The sequence below is a fragment of the Aythya fuligula genome, chromosome 10, assembly GCF_009819795.1.
Source record: "Aythya fuligula isolate bAytFul2 chromosome 10, bAytFul2.pri, whole genome shotgun sequence".
NCBI lineage: Eukaryota > Metazoa > Chordata > Aves > Anseriformes > Anatidae > Aythya > Aythya fuligula.
The window spans coordinates 2818217-2838458 of NC_045568.1; the positions used below are offsets into that span (position 1 = coordinate 2818217).

The following is a 20242-nucleotide window of genomic DNA, read 5'->3' on the forward strand; positions in this document are numbered from 1 at the left end:
GAGGTTTTGGTCCAAAAGTACCTCTTGCTTCCGAGACCTACAGCAATTAAACTAGTATTCGAAAGCCTTTGTAAAATCCGTCCTTTCATGTGTCCACATTTACCATCCCAGGCCTAAACAAGAAGTGAACACCAGCGTGATACACCCTGCACAAATAACAGAGTAGCTCTGCTGGCTGTTAAAGCCCATCTTAAATAGCTGAGCGGCACATAAAAACTGGGAGCAACCAAAATAGAACATGATTTTGTCGTGAGGCTACCGACTAAATATATCAGAATATTTATTTTCATTGCTGCGTGTTATCTTTGTAAAACTTAGCCTGAGGTCTATAAAACGTAGCTATGCTGCTAGAGTAGTTTTAGTCCAGAAAAGCACGAGAGGGTGCTTTAGGGTATTCTGGAGCTTCTTCTTTAATCCAGATCATGGCCTCTGATTATGAAATCATTTGCAAAGCTGATGTCTGATTGCTGAAGGAGACTTTGTAGCTGTGAGAGCTCTTCTGGCACCAGCGGCACTCTCCTCTCAATCCCTAACTGAAAGGCTTCCAGCAGAAAGAGCAGGTCTGTTCTCCTGCGCCGCTTTGCTAGCGGAGGAATCTCTCTGGGCTGTAACCTGAAGCTTCACTAACAAGCTCCTTGAGTCTTTCCACACTGCATAACTGGGCTCTGAGTTAAGAAGGGTGCAAACAAATTTTGAGCTGCATTAAACTTGGGGTCGCTCCAAGGCCAAAGGTATCATTTCTCAGTCTTGACTTTTTTTTTTTTTTTAAATTGTGTTCTGTTTTAGTTGCCGTCAAACATAAAGAAGGGAGGGGCTTTAGCAGCAATATGGAGTTGAACACAGTTTTCACAGGTGAAAGACAGCGTAGCAGACAAAAAATACTAACCTCTTCATAAAAAGCAGTGCTGTAAATTGAAAGGCATGTGCAAATTTTGTAAAAATGTTTATTTAAAAAAATCAGCAGCATATAAATCCATATTTGAGATCTAATTCCATTGCAGTATTTGAACAACTATGAAGAAATATGACATAAGCTTTAAATCTGATTTAAATAAAATCACTAAGGTCATATTGTTCTTAAAAGACCACATCTAGAAAAATATTTGTATATATGTATTGATTTTATTGTATTGCTCTAGGTTTTTGATAAATGATGCAGATACTTTAGAGGGAAGTATTGCATATCAATTTGGAAATAATTATTGTAACATTCCTAGTGTACACTTGGCTGCATGCACTTGTTCCGTAAGTGACGGTAACTAAAGGATGGTCCACGCAGAATTTGACTTGCCAATACAGCAGTGTGACCAGGACATATCACAGTCTCAAAGTGATACTTTTGGAATCGGTCTTTTGCGTAGAAAGTTTTCATGTGATACTTGTTAACTCTGAGTTCTTTTTCTTTCAATTGTTGTCATGTTATAGTTTCACCGGTGATAATTAAGGAATGGGCTGCTTACAAAGGAAAATCTCCACAAACCCCTGAGCTTGTGGAAGCACTTGCGTTCAGGGAATGGACCTGTCCTAATCTGAAGAAGCTGTGGTTGGGAAAAGCAGTGGAAGACAAGAACCGAAGAATGAGGGCATTTTTGGCCTGTATGAGATCAGATACACCAGCAATGCTCAATCCAACTAATGTGCCCACTCATCTTATGGTGCTCTGTTGTGTACTAAGGTCAGTGTTACCTTGCAATAAAACAGAAGGAAGGAAAGGTTTTACTGTTCAGCATGAACTCTCTGATATATTTAACTTTGTATTAAACGGAGTGTAGAAAGTGTTAATTCCTATTTGCAACTTCACTGGGACAAGGGATTTGTTTCATTTTTAGAACGTCACTTTTGGCAGTCTTTAAAGCATGCTGTATACTTCAAGGTTTCTTTCTTCAGTCTCTGGAGAACTGAAAGGAAGAGAAAAAAAATCTTGTGTTGCAAAGAGGCCACTGTAGCATTTGAATTAATTTACCCTTACTATACTCAAGGCTTCAATGTGAAGAAAAAAAAATTGGAGTCTCAAAGGCTGTGCTGGGGAAGTTGTAAAGCAAAATAGCAAGCTCCTCAGAGAACAGCTGCTTAACAGCTTATTGGGATTGAAAGTGGATGTGAATGATAGTCTGCCTATGGTGTGTTTAGGTTCCGTGTGAGAGAGTTGCTCATCTGGTTGAGATGATGATAACCAACACTTGAAGTGTACTACTAAAGAGAAAGTTGCAAGGTCCAAGATGTTTATTTTTTTCAGAATGAAAATTGAACTAGAAATGAAAGTTGCTCACTTTCATGGGGAAGGTGTGATTATTTCAGTATGACTAGCTTATAAATCTGGCAGAATGCAGGGTTGGCTTGTTGCACAGAATTTTTAAGCCGTTTCTGAGAGTGATAAATGTAAACTTGTCTTTAGTTCTACCCTATTATGCCTTGCCTTTTGAGCACTAAAAATCCTTTTTCTTTTTAAAGAGTAGTAACTATACAAAAGATTAGACAAATAGTATCTTAAAGCAGAGCTACTCATTCATTTGGATAGTATGTTTCTTTCCTGTGACATATGGCATATATAAATTGTTGCTTACTTAGACATGAAGTTTCATTGGCTACTTGTTTGAAGTGGAGAGCATAAAATTCACTGAGTCATTTTTGAGTAACATGTTATCTAGAAGCCATGTTCACAAAATCTTTTTACCATTAGTTTTTTGTTTTTTGTTTTTTTTTGTTAAGACCAATAATCTTAACGTTATTTTATTTTTAGGTGTATCAGAAGCCACTTATGTTTTAAATTCTATTTCAGTGACCTGTCCTCTACCTCATCACTTGGAAGCAGGTCATTCTGCTGTGAATTGCAGAAGTGACTCACAGCCACTCTGTCTTTGGTTTGATCTTTAATCTTCAAATCTATTTAACATTTTGGCTGTTATAACTATTGAAATCTAGACAACAAAAAATATTTCTGTTTTTGTTGTTGCATTCTGCTGACTTCTGACCAAGTAAAAGACCACTTGATTTATCTGCTAAAGGAAACTATTGGTTAATGACTGGCTTCCTCTGTAGGTATATGGTACAGTGGCCGGGGGTTCGTATACTTCGTCGCCAGGAACTTGATGCTTTTCTTGCCCAAGCGTTGTCTCCAAAGCTCTATGAACCTGACCAGCTTCAGGAACTCAAGGTAGCTCTTAACTATAATTTCCATAACTTAAGGATTTATTTCTAGCTGACGCACATTGATAACTATAACAAGTGATGCATAAATGCCTGTCTCACCAAAAGCCTTGCATGTTTGCATACACTTTCCACAATAGTCATCTTCATATTTTTAAGTGTTGCAAAGATTGATAATCAGTCCTGTTTCTTTCACTGAGTAAATAAGTAAAATTTTAAACATGTTCTTATATTACAGAACTTCTGTCACTGTTTAATTAATTGTCTTTTGGAATTTGTAAAACAAATATGCTTCCATTAAAAAGAGACATTTTCCTATTGTGTATGTACAAACTTGGCCATTTTTTCATGATTCAGCATTCAGATGGTTTTTACAGCTAAATGAAGAAGAAATGGAGAATGCCTTGCATAATCTTGAATGCTAAAATGCGGGATTATAAAAGGAAAACGTACAGAATTGTAGAAAAATATTTCAAGGGTTTTAAAAATTAAGATATCAAAGTTTTTGTAATATTGTAATATTAGATGAAGTAAATACAGGTAAAGTTGTTTAGTGTAGTGTCCTTATTGTAAATACAGAATGCCTATCAGTCTGTGCAACATCTTCTTAGTCCAGGGGATTTCTCCATCCAGCCCTCACATGCTCACAGCGCAGTTTCCTCTTCCAGCCTTTTAGTTAAATTTGGTCTTTGGTCTTTGGTCCTACATTGTTAGCTCTTAGAAATTTGTTTAGAATTTAAAAAAAAAAATCTCTGCTCTGAATAAAATGGTAGGATTTAGCCCTTCATTTGAAGCAAACATGTTTCTGAATGGAAATAATTATAGATATGGTTTTCCACATAGCATCAAGTAGTGTATTTGATAACTAGAATTACTGGGAGGTATTAGGATGTATGACGAATGGACAACTGGAAGTGATCTATCTGATCTCCTGTCTGCTTTCATGATCAACACAGTAACGGAGAGGAGATGCTGATCACCTCATCACGTAACCTTCTGTTGAAGTCATTTTGAATGGTCTTTTTCATATATAGGGCTTAAGTCAGGAAAGTCTAGTTATCCGTTCTGCTCCCAGCTGCGCTTGGATACATGCTGTCCTTAGTTAAATTGGCAAGGAGAAGCTGGGTACGTATTTTTCTAGTTACTCATATTTGCAGGTACACACTGCAAAGGGGCACAGACAAAAGCAGCAGTCCTAGCATTGCTCTTCACAGAAGAAACCATTATTAAGCTCATGCAGATTTCATCTATTAGGCTTTTCTGAGGAACGTTTTGCCATTAAAACGTAATCAGCAAGAGCATTTTTAAAGCCAGCAAGTGACTGTTTCTCTTCTGTGGGTGATGAGCAGAGTCTGGCTTGCATTCCTGCATGTAGCAACCTGGCAAGGATTTCTCAGTCTATAAACCAAATCAATCTGCTTGTGGAAACCCAACACCTTAGCCATAGAAATACTAATAAGTGTCAGGGGAAGAAAACACTACACAATCTATTATAACTTGTCATGCAGCAACTAGTGAATTCACGTTACCAATCTTAATGGCAGGGTTAACAGAAAAATTAAGTCATCTTCCTTTTCCCATATTCTGAAGAATGAAAAAAAAAATCCAACAGGAAAAACTTATTTGGCTGTTCTATCACTGTTGAAAGAGGTATGAAGAAATACATAGGAGGACAGCTCCAATGAACATCTGATGAGTTTGTGCAGGACCACTTGTTTGCTTCAGTACTTGAGACTGGATTGCTGGTAACATGCATTATAAGCATATTAGGCTCTTGAGAACAACATTTTTGAGTATTGCTCATTAGCATGAATTCCTTGAACAGAGGCTAAATGTAAATGCCGTCTGTCAAGAGAATCATTCAGATGTTTGCTGGAACATCTTTCAAGGTAGATTTTCAACTCATTCGTGCTGGAAGCCCTGTGTGCTTACTGGGCCTTTCTGAATCTCAGAGGTTCTGGCTCTAAGACGACAGCAATTGTATTAAGTATGGTGTGGGGAGCAGTGCTTTGTCTTCAGGGAAGCAGTGGCAAACTTCTGCCAAAGGAACAAACTGACAGCGAGTTATCCTGTATGCTCAGAAGACATACACATGGTCTTATCTGAGGTGACAGACACTGGATGTAGCAGAGTAGGAGGGGAGAGCCTTTCAAAGTCTCAGTGAGAGCGTGGTTTAAGATACCTACCTCAAGCTCCTAAAGGGGAGTAATTGTACCTGTAGATATCAGTGGAAACTCTAACGACAGTTTTGTAGGCAAGGCTGGATGCATCAAAAACAGCAGAGTATCAGCAATGTAGTATTCAATATCTATTTTCAAAACACAGCACAATAAACACATAACATTCAGGGGCAGAGATTTTGGGAAAGTTATCTACAAGAGTTATCAAAGACTTGATGCAAAGAGGAGGAAACCCCACTGTGAAAACTGTTGGTCTTGGAGATCTAAGAAAGGAATTCCTAGATAAAATATTTTTAAAATTCCAACACAAAATGAAAGGCAGAGACAAGGCAAGTATGAATAGCATACAATATTTTTGTTTAATAGAAATTGTTCTCCAAGTATTAGTTTTAAATCATACATGAAGAGTAATGTGGATAATTTGCATAATACATGTATGTCTTGGTTAACTGAAAGATGCAATGTTTCATGCGCTGTTGTTACTGTCTTCATATGAAGCAGCTGCTTCTCTTTTTGTTGAAGTCAGACAGAAAGAGCAGCTGAGTTTGAACCCAGCTGCATATCTGCAAAACGATCTGGATAGTCTTTTGGATCTTAAAGGTTGCTTATGCATAAGGAAGGTAATGTAGTTTAATTTTAAAATTTAATACCAAGGTCTTTAAAATGTTCCCAAGAAGGGGATGGTATTTTCAAAGGTGTTTTAGAGGACAGCAGCGATGATATTTTCTTATTCTAAAGCTAAAAATCTATTTGCTGCAAGCAAATCCTTTTTGCTTCCCCCCATCAGCTGTTAGTCACTATATAATTCTACCTTTGTTTACCTATCCTGCATCCTAAATACAGTTGTCGTATTCATAAAAATGTCACTTCATTTATAGGAGACACATTCTAACATAGCAAAATCTTGAACCAAGTTATTATAAAATCCATTATTAAACGCATTGGAAAGGAATGTAGGAATTAAAATTGAATGCTAACATAGAGCTCATTCCTGAAACTTTCCTTTAAAAAAAATCACAGAAGCACAAGACTATTTGAAATGATTTTTAAATGAAATTTGCTACTGCTGAATTCCTATAAATGTCTTTTAAAGCTTTTCTTTGCTTTAATATGGCTCACCATTGTTGGGAAAAAAAAATAAAAAAATAAAAATAAAAACTGTACTGTATGGTACTGCATATTTATCAATGATACTACTGCAGCTAAAGTATTCATCGGATGTATTTTAGACACTACATGCCACAAATTCAAGATTTGTATTTTATTTAGAGCTTTTACTGGCTTCTTGATTATGAATTGAATTCAAATAATTTCTTATGCTGTGTTGTTAAGAAAATAGCTTTTTATTTTTATTTCTCACCTGTAGAGTGGATGGATGGGAACAGCAGCCTTCCTGAGTATTGCAATTTTGCGTATACAGGTTATAGATTCCCATGGATTCTTCTAGTCAAACTGGCCATTACATGTGAAAAGTCTGATAACCTTCTAAAATCACTCTGTTTTCAAGAGTTTTGAAAATAATGCAAATATTGGAATAACTTTGAATCATATCACGTTATTATCTTAATAAATAAACTGTTTTTTTTTTTTTAAACAGATTGAGAATCTCGATCCCCGAGGAATTCAGCTGTCTGCTTTATTTATGAGTGGTGTCGATATGGCACTTTTTGCAAACGATGCTTGTGGGCAGCCAATTCCGTGGGAGCACTGCTGTCCGTGGATGTATTTTGATGGAAAATTATTCCAGACCAAGCTCATCAAAGCAAGCCGGGAGAAAGTTCCGCTCATTGACCTCTGTGATGGTCAGGTGTGTAGCTGCAGAAGTGTGACAGAATATTGTACGCTAGATTTTCAGAAATGTTAGGTGTGTTTTATCAGTCATTTACTGCGCACATCATCTTTCTGCTTAAAAGGGATATACAAAGTGGATGGCTAATAGTTACTTGTCAGCTCTATTTACTCTCTTAACTCTGTAACTCTGTTGTTGAGCTAGCAAGTGTGTCACAAAGGACTGAGCTGCCATGGTTTTACAGTGAAAGGAAATTTCCAATTTATTTTAAAGGCTGTGAAGTCATTCTTACAGTCCTTAAGCTCAAAATCTCTTCGCGTTTCTTACAGTCATCATAAAATACAACTGAATTAGGTTTTTGATATACCTTGTTCATTTGAAGTTATTATCTAACTGTAAAAACAGAACCTGATAAAATTATTAGTTTACTGAGTGACCAAAACTTCCAAAACTTCTTTTTCCCAACTGTTTGGGAGGTATGAAATCTTTTAACAAAATAGCTTACTTCCTGCTTTTGACTCAAGGGAAGCTCCTTTTACATTATATGTTGATGGTGGCTGTGGTCACACTCAGGCTTGTTAGCCTCCAGACAAATTTTGTTTTGCAGTCGGGGTTTATAGTGATGATTCTGCGTAAAGTTTAAAGGGCTGCATGAAGTTTTCAGGAGACTATAGACTGCAGTTTCTCAGTTAATTTCTGGAAACCCCCTTTCAACTTTTAAAATGTATGTGTTTTCAACTTGTAAACTGTTTCAGTATTTAGACTCCCCTCTCTCTACTGATAAATAAGGATTTTCTTGTGAACACGTGGTATATCGTTGAGCTATTAGTAGGTGTGCAAGATAAGTTATTGTAATTTACTATCTAGCCTTGTGGTACTTATATACTCTTCTGTTCTTTTGCTTTCTTTGAATTTGTTCTGTGAATATAGCATTGAACAATTGAAACCAGAATTCTAACATCTGTTTCTGACCTTCTCTTTATTCATAGGCTGAGCAGGCAGCCAAGGTTGAAAAGATGCGTCAGAGCATCCTAGAAGGATTAAATTTCTCCAGGCAGAACCATCCTCTCCCTTTCCCACCTCCACCTGCCATGCCTTTCTATCCAGCTTCTATGTATCCTCGACACTTCGGGCCAGTCCCACCACCTCAGGGCAGGGGGAGAGGCTTTGCTGGTAAGTGACAGGGCAGCAGCGCAAAACACATGGGCATGAAGCATTACCTTGTTTTTCACATTCCCCAAATTGAACTGATTTGCTTGTTCAATTTCATAGGAAACATACATAAAAACAACTGTTTGGCACGTATTGTCCTGTGCCAATCACTGCATTTTGTTGTTATTTTTATTAGCTGTAGCCTGGCATCATGGAATGTGTTGTATTGCTGCATATTTCCATAAGGATTTTTAGTAGCTGTGCCAGACCACAATGTTTTTACAGCTATTGTATGAAAAAGCAAAAAAAAAAAAAAAACATTTTTTAAAAAAAAAGAATATATCAACACCAGATAATATGAAAATGCTCTTAAATGAACTGCACTTTGCTTCGAAATATTTGTGTTCATAAATACTAAGAGTACCTAAATGAATGGACGCAGTTTAACTCTCAGAGTTGAAGACCACCTTTCCTCCTTCCCACCCCTCTCTATTTTGCTACAGTCATTTAACCATTGGCACCCTCGAGTGTAAATATTGGAGAGCACTGGTTAAACCATTCCAGGCTGTTTCTAGAATGATTTCCCCAGGTGCAGAGGACCGTAGGTGTATCGATGCTGGCCATTCAGAGCAAGACGTTCTTGGGGTGCCACCACTGTAGCCACTGAAGCTCATTGCCAAAAAGTAGCTGCAAGCACCTGTGTGCTCGTTGTGCCATGGAGGCTGGTTTAGCTGTTCCAAACCCAAGCAGAAGGCCCGCACCCTGTGGATGAGGGAGCCCGTGCTCGCCGAGGCAGCAGGAGGGCTTTGGCGGGGGCTCCCCGAGGCACCGCGTAGACCTGGGCTGGGCCCAGGCACCTCTTAGCCGGTGCACGGGAGCGTGGACCCCGCTGCTGGCACTGGGAGGAAGGAAGGAGGCAGCAGCGGCTCTGCTAGGGGCCTTCCCGGATGCCTGCCCCCCTCACAGCTTTTCCCCTGTCTTTCTTTACCCTGGGTCTAACAGGAGTCTATGGCTTCGGAGGCCCTTATGGGGAAACAGTAGCCACAGGTGCTTACCGGGCCTTCCGGGTGGCGGCAGCGGCAGGACACTCCGGAGCCTTCTCTGGCAATGACAGCAACAGGACTAGCAAGTTTCAGGGCGGTAATTATACCCCAAACCCTTTTCTTAGAGCTTCTGGCAACAGCTTCCTTCACTTTACGGTTTGGTCTGAGGCTTCCTACTGACTCCAGTTTCCCTCTCTCCCTAACCATCTCGGCTCTCCCCCTCCGCAGCTGGCCCAGCTGCTGCGAGGCCGCGCTCTCCGCTCTGCTGCCCGGGCTGTCCCGGCCCCGCGCACCCCTCAGTGCCAGCCTCTTACGCCTAGAAACCCTCCTTCGGGCACAGAATAGCTGCAAACGCAACGAGCCCTTCTGTCTCCTGCGCTTTCAAATGTGAGGGTGCAGTCTATCATGAGCTGAACTGTGCTGGAACCTATTAACAGTCACTTCCTAAAATGTGGGGACAATTGAGCTTTTCGTAAAACAACACAGTATGGAAGTTACTGACTTCTGTTACTGCTAACCCATTCCTTGCTGGCATCAGTGTCAGTGTGGTCGTAGGCGTGAGACTGACTTACACATTTGTGTGTCCATTGCTTTGCTCCTATACGAGGTGAGACAATGGAAATCTGCAAATTCCAATCCGTCATTTTGGGTGGAATTTTTCCATACGTGTAACTGTTCTTTCTGGCCTCTGAGCTTTTATTCTAAGAGCGAACATACCTCTAATGCTTCATTGTGTGAGTAACTTTGCCCCCGTAAATAATGTGCATTTGAAGCTGAAAGACTTGTACAGGGAAGTACAAACCTTTTTGAACTTAATACACTAGGAACTAAATTACTGATTAACGTTTGATGACTAATCGTGGCTGTGTAAATGCTGTATTTTGTAACCCTTTCAGTGCTGATGGTCTTACCAGTAACATCTGACTCAGCTGCACTTACCTTCTTGAACTTTGTTTCGCCCTAGTGTTGATTTTTAAGTGCAAAACACACACATAAAGATGAGCAACGTGAATTAAAGTTACATTCAAATTTCGGACAGTAGCAATTTCAGCTGCTTTCTCTGGAGGTAGAAGAATAAACCTACCTTTTACACTGAGATCAGTTTAAACGCTGTATTTTTATTAAGACTTAGGCAGAATTATCTATACTAATGCTAATAAGTTGTTTATGGGTCATCTTTGTGTCTTACACTGATACTTGATGTTCACTAGAAAGTGCTTTTATGCCTTCAAAAAACACTTCATTAGGATTGCAGGAAAAAAAATCTTCAAATAGCGTGTAAAATTTCACTTCAGTTTCTCAATGCTTGTTTAAATTGTGTTTTTAGTTACTGAAACTGAAGTATTCAAGATCATTTTTCTTTGCAAATTTCATACAAGTTTTTAAAGAAGATGGAGGGGAGGACTCTAAACTTACAGTTATTCTGAAAGACACAGAATGGAAAATAGTTTACCAGTATCCAAAGAGGGAACTGTATATGTAATCTGAACCAACAAGCTTTCCATTTATTAGTAACTTTAATGTTGCAAATGTGAAGATCAAGTTTTGGTTTTGCTTTTATGTGCAGGAGTCCAACCTATTCCTTCTCAGGGAGGGAAACTTGAAATTGCCGGCACTGTAGTCGGCCATTGGGCTGGAAGCAGACGTGGACGAGGGGGTAGAGGGCCATTTCCTCTGCAGGTCGTTTCTGTGGGAGGACCAGCGAGAGGGTAAGTGCACTCTTGTGGAATGTCATGTCATTTAATGATCGGGGGGGGAAGGAAAACGGGAAAGTTGGAGACATTCGAAGTTGCATGCAACACATTTTAGAATACCTTACACAAATTATACCCACTGAGTATTCAAGAAAAGCAATTACATTCATGTTAAGATGTTTTTAATCGGTTATTCACATGAGTATAAGCATTTTTATGTGCAAAAAACATTAATACTCTGAATCTGAGAGATGAGCTGGATCGTTTAGCACAAGAAGATGACTCGGGGCTTTCCCTTACATGAAATCAATAAATACATTATACCTGATCAAAACTGTCACAGCATTCAATTTTTTTTGTCATGGTAGAACATTTATAACCAAGTGTGATAAATTTTTTAATAACTTCATTATGTAATTCTTCTGTGAAGCCAAAAACAAGGACACTTCTAGGTTTAATAGTTCATTGCTACTGTCAAGATGAGAGATGTGCTTAAAATAACGCTAATTTCTTCAGCTCTTTCATGCTGCTTCACTACAGCTGAAATTACATGTGCACAACATTTCTGAAAAATAAATAATTTGTGCAGGAATATGTAGCGTTTTACTGTTTCAAGATTGTTTTTTCCATGGGTTTATTATTCACATCACAGAGCTATCATCTTTATTAAGATTACATCTGTTACAGTAAACTGTCCCAAAGTTATGTGATGAATGTATTACATTTCTCGTCAACTGTACTAAAGGAATGGAGTAAATTAGTTATATTTATGCTGTCTTGAGCCAGGAATCGTCTCAAAGAATAAGTCTCAAACTGCATAGAATAATAAAAATTTCTATACTAAAAGAATGAGTCTTGAATTCCTCTCTATCCATTAATGAAGTCCAATGTGCAATATAAAGCATGGTGCTAAAGTCAGTATGAGCTGTGTGAATGCCTGTCTTGTTGGACTGACTGAGGAGATGGTTGGACCTGAAGCCCCAGGACAAGGGAGAGAGGTGAGAGTGGAAGGGTAAGAACAACAGAAACAAAGATGAAAAGTTCAGCAGCAGCAGACAGCATTGGTGTAAGAACAGAGCTGACACCTTAAGGGGTGCAAATTTAGTTAGGAACGCTTTATTTCCCAAGGATAGGATGCAGTTGCCAGAACATATGCCTCTAGTGCTGTTTTAGACACTGCAGACACTCCTAAGGGCTGTGCAGGTTAGCAGGACCTATAGGACACCTGTGCTGTTCTAGAACAGCAGACCGCAGCTCAAGGATGTGCTGAGGCACAAGACTTTTTTGCATATTTTAATCCTACTCCTCAGTTTTAGTGGACAAAATAACATTTCAGTGAGGCTAATGTGTGGTTATAAATTCTCCAGTCCATGGATGGACTACTACAGAGCTTTTTCCTTCAGTTAAGTACACTGTCTGCACTACTGCTTGTGAAAAATGTCCAGGTAACTTATATTGCCGTAATCAAGATTGCTGTCAGACTGAGGCACCCTGACTGGTTATCTGGAGACACCTTCAGGCTCAGATCTGTCTTACATTTATACATACCACTGACTTCATAAAACAACAGTTCCTCCATTTTCTGAAGAAGCAAATACATGAATTTATGGAAAATAGCAGCAGCCAGAAACGAAGGCTTGAAAGTCCCAAGTTAATTTCCCTCCTTTGCTGGGTAGCAGTCACAATACTAAAAGGATGTTACCGCCCCTTTATGCTCCATAAAGTACCTTTATGGCAGAGATATGCTGTTAACCCAATAGTAGCTTTTGAGTTAGGACTTAAAATACCTGATGTTTTCCTTCTGTCAGAGGCACTACCTTTGGCCAGTTAGGTTTGGATGCAAGTTGTCACCTCAGAAAGACAAGGAAGCTGCCAGAGCTAGTTAGGATTTAATATAGACACGAAGATCTGATACTAAATTCTTTACATTTGGAATTACTAGAATTAGTCAAAGAGGAAAAGCTATCACAGGCAGGCTCTTTGTTGTTTTAGTTTGTATGAAAATTAAACGTAATAGGAAAACGCTAATGCTATTGTTCAATCTAAAGCCAAGTATTATACCAGGTATTATAAAGATTGGGGTCCTTGTCTGTAGATGCTATTTCTTACTAATGAACACTTGACTAGGAAAGTACACATTTCATTGACTGCAATTTATCATCTAGCTGTACACAATTATTTTCCATTTTTTATCTGTTTCAGCAGAGGGGATTGTGTCAAGCTTGTTTATGGCATTGTCTTATGTCTGTGCAACAGTGAACTTGAATGTTGTTCTTATATAAGATTATACCAGCTGCTTTTTACTAGCTTTGATCCATTATTATATCTAGCGTGATAATCATCCGAGTTGGAAAAACCCATTATTCAGTTTCCTGAAGGGTATACTTTCACCACTTAAAAAAACAAAACAAAACAAAACAAAAAAAAAAACAACAGGTAAGTCATCTTAAAATCTTTGGAAAGAATGCAGTAAGAGTCATTAAACATAAAACACAATTCTTGCCTCCTTATCCCCTGCTGTGACTTTGAAAATCCAGTATTTAATTTCTTGTACTGAATGTGGGAATTTGCAATGTGTGAGGAAAGACTTGCATGGCGCAGATGGGTGTTTCTCTGCTCTGTCAATTCAGCCTAACTAGGTTGCTACAGCATAGCAGCAGCAGGAAATCGGAGCACTGAGCAAAATCTTCATTCCTCTTTTAAGCTGTTATTTGTACAGCTCACAGGGACCTTACTGGCATATGGGAATTGTTACATGATGAAACAGTAGGTATATGGATGTTAAGCATGTGGGAACATTGGGTACACAGAAGTATCCAGCAGCATCTGGCTGCCCTGTGCTAGCTTCAGAGGAGTCGGTGTTCATGTTGTGACCTCCCGGTGTTGGGCAGGGGATTTGGAGGAAAAGTAGAGCAATTAGATGTAGAGCTTAGGGATATGGTTTAGTGGAGGGCTGTTAGCGTTAGGTCAGAGGTTGGACTCGATGACCTTGAGGTCTTTTCCAACCTAGAAAATTCTGTGATTCTGTGTGATTCTGTAATCACCTGTCTCCAGTAGAGATAACAAAGAGAAGTTTTAGGCAAGAAATAGTTCTTGACACAATGATGAAGGAAGTTGCATTTCTGCAATTGATTGCATTAAAAGTTTTAACTGAGTGAAAGTTTGTTTTGTCCTAATCTTTACTGAATCAAATCAAAAAGCCACCACCTAATGAATCCTGGTTGGAAGATTCCCATTTAAAAGCATCCAAACTTGATATATTGCTACATGGCAGATTGGGCTGAAGCCTCCATTTTTTTTTCTCAGGTTCTAGAAGAAATCAGATAAAACAAAGAAAGGCAAAATAAAAAATTGCTTCCGTTTTGGTGGGAGAATTCAAAATTATCTATGTCTAGCGTATTTATGTGTGGGGAGTGTTACGAAATGGGAGAAATGGTCTTTTAAGTGGTTTGAGTTTGCACATTTTTTAAGGTGAATTTGAGCTCTGTTTTTAAAGGACTGTAAAGATGACTTGACATTTTGAAAATGTTTTTGTAAAGTTTGAAAGTACTTAGTTATTGTTTATCATAAAGTGAAATATAGAAATAGTGATTTTACTGCTAGCAAAATGAAGTTTTTTAGATTTCATATACTTGTAAGTAGTAGAACACTAATTCTTAATTAGGCAGTCATGTATGAAATGTAAGTGGTAGTCACTAGACAGTAAAGCTAGAAAAAAACATCCTGCAAGCAAGATTGAAATTTAATGTACTTTGAGATTAAGTTGATGTGCATTTTTTCTTCTTTTTCCTCAAAACTTACAGGCGTCCTAGAGGAGTTATTTCCACTCCAGTGATAAGAACTTTTGGAAGAGGCGGAAGGTACTATGGGAGAGGCTATAAAAGCCAGGGAGCAATTCAGGTAATAAAGCCATGTGCCTGACCCTCTAGTTTCATAGGCTAGTTTGTTATGGACTTCCAGGCCAGCTAATACTGACAAGCACAACTTGAAAATATAAGTGTTCCTTACAGTGATCTTACCTATGTGTTGAACCTGTAAGCTGCACATACAGACAACAGGCTAGTTTTGCATCTCAATCACAAGCAAACTATGGTTATAAAGACAGAAGTGGAAAATGTATTTTGATAGGAAGGTTGTGCCTACACAGTTCTAACCAGTTGTGGGAGTAGAAGAGAATTTAGAAAAATGGGAGAAATACAAAGCTGAAACAAATTAGCAGTTTCTGTTCCCACCCCCAGTCTTTCCCAGTTTTTTTTTTTTTTTTTTTTTTTTTTTCCTGGAGCCACAGTCTGATCTCATGAAGAAAAAATAGTAGCAGTAGAAGATTTTTTGCTGCTGCATGGCTCCAAATCAAAGAACTTACATTAAACTTCTAGGAAACAACAGACCAGTCTTCGCCCCCTGAGCACACAGTTTCATTTTTGATGACAGTATACAAAGTCTGTGGATCATAATTTTTGTATTTTCCACGGATCCTTTAAATATAGCTGAAGCAAACTGATGTTTCATATTAAATGTGAATTGCTTCAGAGTTGTGTTTTCCTCCCTTTTTTCATTGTTCTTACTGCTATGCAGTTTTCAATGTTGAAAATCCCAAGGGTAATGGATGAGTGGGTAGTAAATAGGCGGAAAACTTTCACAATAAATATATCATATGGTTCTTTGATTTGTCATGTAGACATTAGAACGTAAGAGTAGTGAAACATTTGCAGGTATCAGACAGTATGAGAAGGGATGTTCTCCAATGGGCAGTGAAGCAACTATTAAAGTAAAACTTGCTGTTTTAGATGTAAAAATGGAAATACTTCTCTTGTTAAATTTCTATTGACACAGATTGTGTTGTGATGTACTTATGTATTTAAAGCTTTAGCTCTCGTACTTTAAATAGAAGAGAAACCACTGTTAATTATATAGTATCTCATTTCTAAGTACTTAATCCCATAAAACAAAGCAAGCCTGGAGAAGGAGTTCCCAAATATGCTGGGCTTCCTGCAGGTTTACATATGTAAATGTAGTTCAGAAATGACTTGCAGGTAAGATGGCAGACAGTCTTACCAGACTGTCAGCAAGTTTGTGCGGTCACATTTTTACTAATAATGTATAATTTGGATGGTAAATACTTGTAATGGCAAGTAGTTTGGTCTAAAACTGTACCTGTGATATGGAGAGGAAAGATAAATAGTGACATTTTCTGCAAACTGGACCTGAGCTCATCAAATTTTACTATCGTCAGTCACTCTACTGTAGTATATGTTCCTTTTACAAGAAGAAAAAAAATTTAAAAAAAGGTGGATTAGCGTGTGGTAGGGAGAATTTGGGAAGCTTAATACATAACAAGTAGATTTTGATACCCAGTTAAGATTAACTGGCGACAGTGTGCTTCCCTGTCCTACAAACTTGGGCAGTTAAAGAAAGAATGCTGATGTAGGGCCAGATTCAGACATGCACATTTGCAACAAGTAAAATCCTCCCTGGAGAATCCAGGGGCTTTATTGGTACAGATTATGAGGTGCCATGGATAAAGGTTGGAGAAATCTGATGGAAAGAAGCAGTTTGTATTTATTGAACATAAGACATGCTTATTTCTTCACAAGATAAGAACTTTCATTCTTGATCTGGAAAAACAAAAAAGCATGTATTTAAAATATAATGCTCACTAAAGCCTGAAAAAACTACATTTACACATATGATAAATACTCATTGTTTTCATATGCCAATTATATTCCTATGCAATGTTATTCCAGAATATTTTGTGATTTCTCTAGAAAACAAGGCTTATGATACTGATAGTAGAGAACAACAGTTCTTAAGTTTTTCACCTGCAGAATCTGTCAGTCATTCATGAGAGTACTAACCATGCTGGCTTCAGTATGACAGAATTATTACACTATGAAACTGTGCTATTGTTCAAGTTGTACGAGATATCCATATCTTAGTCATTTCTTAGTTTTTGACTTTGTTAATGGAGTGACAGATAAGTACAGTACATTGCTTCTTAGCAACACAACCTACTTACTTTGTTTTGTTGTTTAAAGCCTGTTACATTTCTGGAATGCTAAGACTCATTGTTACAGGTGCTTAAAAACTAAATATACATTCTAATGCTGCTTAAGTATGTTTTTTATTGCTATACTCAGTTGTGTAAGATTCTGCTATATGCTTTTCATATGAAATCACGTGCCTAATCTCAGAAGCGACTAGTACAGAAAATATTGCATGGTACTTTTGCACTTTTTAAAAGTTCTGCAAAAATAAGTTTTGGTTTGTATTTGAATACCGTGTAATCACATCATTAAATTATAATGTATATGAACCAAGAAGCAGAGTTAAGCTGTATATTGTTTCTCAGTTTTGGTATTTCTATACTTTTGTGTAGCTTTTACATTATGAAATAACTGAGGCTTCAAAGTATAAAGTGCATTTTACCACAGGAACATCAAAAGGCACAGCTAGAAGGCACTCAGATCTGAAACTTCTTTCACGTCTGTGCTCTGATGTTAATCTTGTATGCCACTTCGTTGTTCAGCAGTACATAATATTCAGTGTTTACTTGTGATATTTCTGCACATTGCATGCTGCCTATTAATAGTGTCATTGTAACAGCTTGTAAATACATAGCAGTGGTTCTTCAGTAATTTTCTTCTTTTCTTAAAAAATAGGGCAAACCTCCTTACGCTGCTTCAGCAGAAGAAGTAGCCAAAGAACTTAAGTCAAAATCAGAGGAATCTAAATCCTCAATTGTGTCTTCAGATGGATCCCTGGCTGAAAATGGAGTTGTGAATGAGGAAAAACCAGCTTCCCAGATGAATGGGAATACAGGAGACATCAGGGCTTCCAATCAGTCTGAAAGTGCCTTGAGTAATGACTCTAAAATGTGCAATACAAATTCTCACTTAAATGCACTAAATGCAGACAGTGTTTGCCATAAAGATGATACTCTTGAGGCCACTGTCTTAAAAAAAGAAGAGTAAACTTATTTTTTATAGAGGGTGAAGGATGTTGGGAAGGGTCAGGATTAGGAATATCTGGAAAGAAAGAGAGCCTACAGTTACGTACATTTTTTCCTTTCCGTAAGAGAAAAATGAGGACTTTGGAAATTCGGATCCCTCTTTGATGTCAGAGATTTAAACAACACATTTTTAGTTTTAACCAGTTGTAGTCAAAATGCTACAATAAAACAAAAAAGAAAGAGAATGAAGAGCATTTGACTCCCGCACTTAAAATGAAGTATACATAAAGTTTAAACTGGTTATGACAAAAGCTTGTAGTTTTGTTTTTTGAAATATAAAGAAAACAAATTTTGGCAGTCTTTAAGTATATATAGCTTAAAATATAATTTTTAGTACTTGGCACCATATGTATGCCATTATATTTGATTTTGCATTACTGTGTCACAATAAAGCTTTCTTTAAGGCTTTGATTTCATGATTATGGGGGGAAAAAGGCACAACCACAGTTTTTTCTTTCTTAAATTTCATCACCGTTGATGTGGTTCTTTTGTGTTAAAATGTGCAAACTATCGAAACTAAAAATTATAGAGTAATATTGCAGTTCTGCTGATTTTAAATATACATCATACATACTTTACAAGCAAGTTAAATGGAGATAAACTTGAAATCATAGAAGATGCAAATGACCTTTCAAAATAAACACAATGTGTTCTGAAACTTTTTGTGACTAATACCATGCATCCGTGATCAATGAACTATGTGGTTTTGAATCAGACGTAGACCATTAGTACTACTATTTGAGCTAAACTTCTGCATGGTTCATAATTTTTAAAGTGTGTAGTTAATATTATGCATGTTATTGTCCTCTTTCTTCCATTCTTACAAGTACTGTGCCCATTTGCAAAACAAAAAGCTAATAATCAGTAATAGTCCTATAAAAGATGTTAACTATGTTTAGTCATTGACTGATCTTGCTCTAACCTTAAAATTTTGTGATTATTGACCTCTGTTGCATTTATTCTAAAACTTAAAAAAAAAAAATTATCTAGCCGTTTTGAATATCAACGTTACCCTGGTGTACTCATTGCTGTATGCATTATTGTTCTCTGTTGCTGTTTTATGCCTTCATATTAGCAAATATGAAATTCTGTGAAAAACAAAAAAAAAAAAAAGCTTTGATCTTCAAAAAAAAAAAGTACCCCCCTTCTGTAGCAGGAAACAAATGGCTTGTTCTTGAGAACTTTCCCATCAAGAATTTAGTATAAGCAAATATACCTGTATCATTTTGATGTTTTTGTTAGTGTTTCCAAACTTAATGTACTTCAAAATCAGAATCATTTCTTTATATTCGTTTTCATATAATTCTCCTGATGCTCTTCATCACACATTAGTGATCAGAAATGAGGTGTAATTCCCCATTCCCTGCCCGCAAGAGCTAAGTAGGTATCTTAATGTAAGTTGAAGGGAGTTCTGCCCCAACTCATGGATTGTGCAAGAATGAACTACTGTTGGGTTTGATTGGTTGTAGATGGATTGTGGTGTGGTGTATTTGAAGGCTATTGAATGCAACTTACAGTGCTTAATAAAAATCTTTATTCTTTTAGTATAAAATACTGTATGCCTTTTTTGTCAAATATTTTTAATTACATGTTGTAAATAAAAGTTTTCCTATGCCCAAATAAAGTGATTGAGTTAGCAGACTACATACACTATGTCCTCCTGAAAGACAGAGAAAGAAAACAAAGCAAAACTTTCATATGCCACCATTGCTGGGAAATAGCACACTTCATCAGAGTAATGCTGTGTCCTTTTTATTTTATACAGCTGCCCACTCTTAAATGCATGATAGCTAATGAGATGCAAATATTTGACAGAAGTAACAAGGGCAGTTGTTTAAAAAGAAAAAGGCCATCCCCAGGTGCTTGCAGTGGTGCATCAGTATTATGTTTGATGTACAGGATTATCAGCACTGCTCGTATCCCAGCTCCTTGTAGCTGAAAGCAAATCATTCTGTTACACGAGCATTTTCTCTACATAATGGATCGTTCTGACATAACAGGAGTAGTTATACATTTATACCTAGGTTGGTATCAGAATAGCTTTTCTGTCTAGGCACGCCCTTATTGTCTGCTGTCTCTATCTAAATGTTCATCTGTTTACTCTAGTGCCTGACACACATTGTTAAAAACAGTCTTGCCCTGAGCGTTTTTGATCTCATGTTGTGTCTACATGAGCAGTATTAACAGCTCTGTGCTCTTACTATAGATGCAGTTTATAGCAGCGCAGC

General features: G+C 37.6%; 1 protein-coding gene across 2 annotated transcripts in view; it reads left to right on the forward strand.

Annotated features, from left to right (window-relative positions):
• The window catches only part of FAM120A (family with sequence similarity 120A), a 53126-nt gene extending 33560 nt beyond the window's left edge, over window positions 1–19566 (forward strand). The window contains exons 11-18 of one of the 2 annotated variants that reach the window (XM_032194414.1): window positions 1426–1675; window positions 3040–3154; window positions 6925–7134; window positions 8106–8289; window positions 9271–9408; window positions 10879–11020; window positions 14809–14905; window positions 17665–19566. In XM_032194414.1, the coding sequence (XP_032050305.1) occupies window positions 1426–1675; window positions 3040–3154; window positions 6925–7134; window positions 8106–8289; window positions 9271–9408; window positions 10879–11020; window positions 14809–14905; window positions 17665–17976 (1448 nt within the window). In that variant the 3' untranslated portion in view covers window positions 17977–19566. The remainder of the gene's footprint in view (window positions 1–1425; window positions 1676–3039; window positions 3155–6924; window positions 7135–8105; window positions 8290–9270; window positions 9409–10878; window positions 11021–14808; window positions 14906–17664) is intronic. The other variant, XM_032194415.1, reaches the window with a different exon arrangement.
• Window positions 19567–20242: the final 676 nt, after the last annotated feature.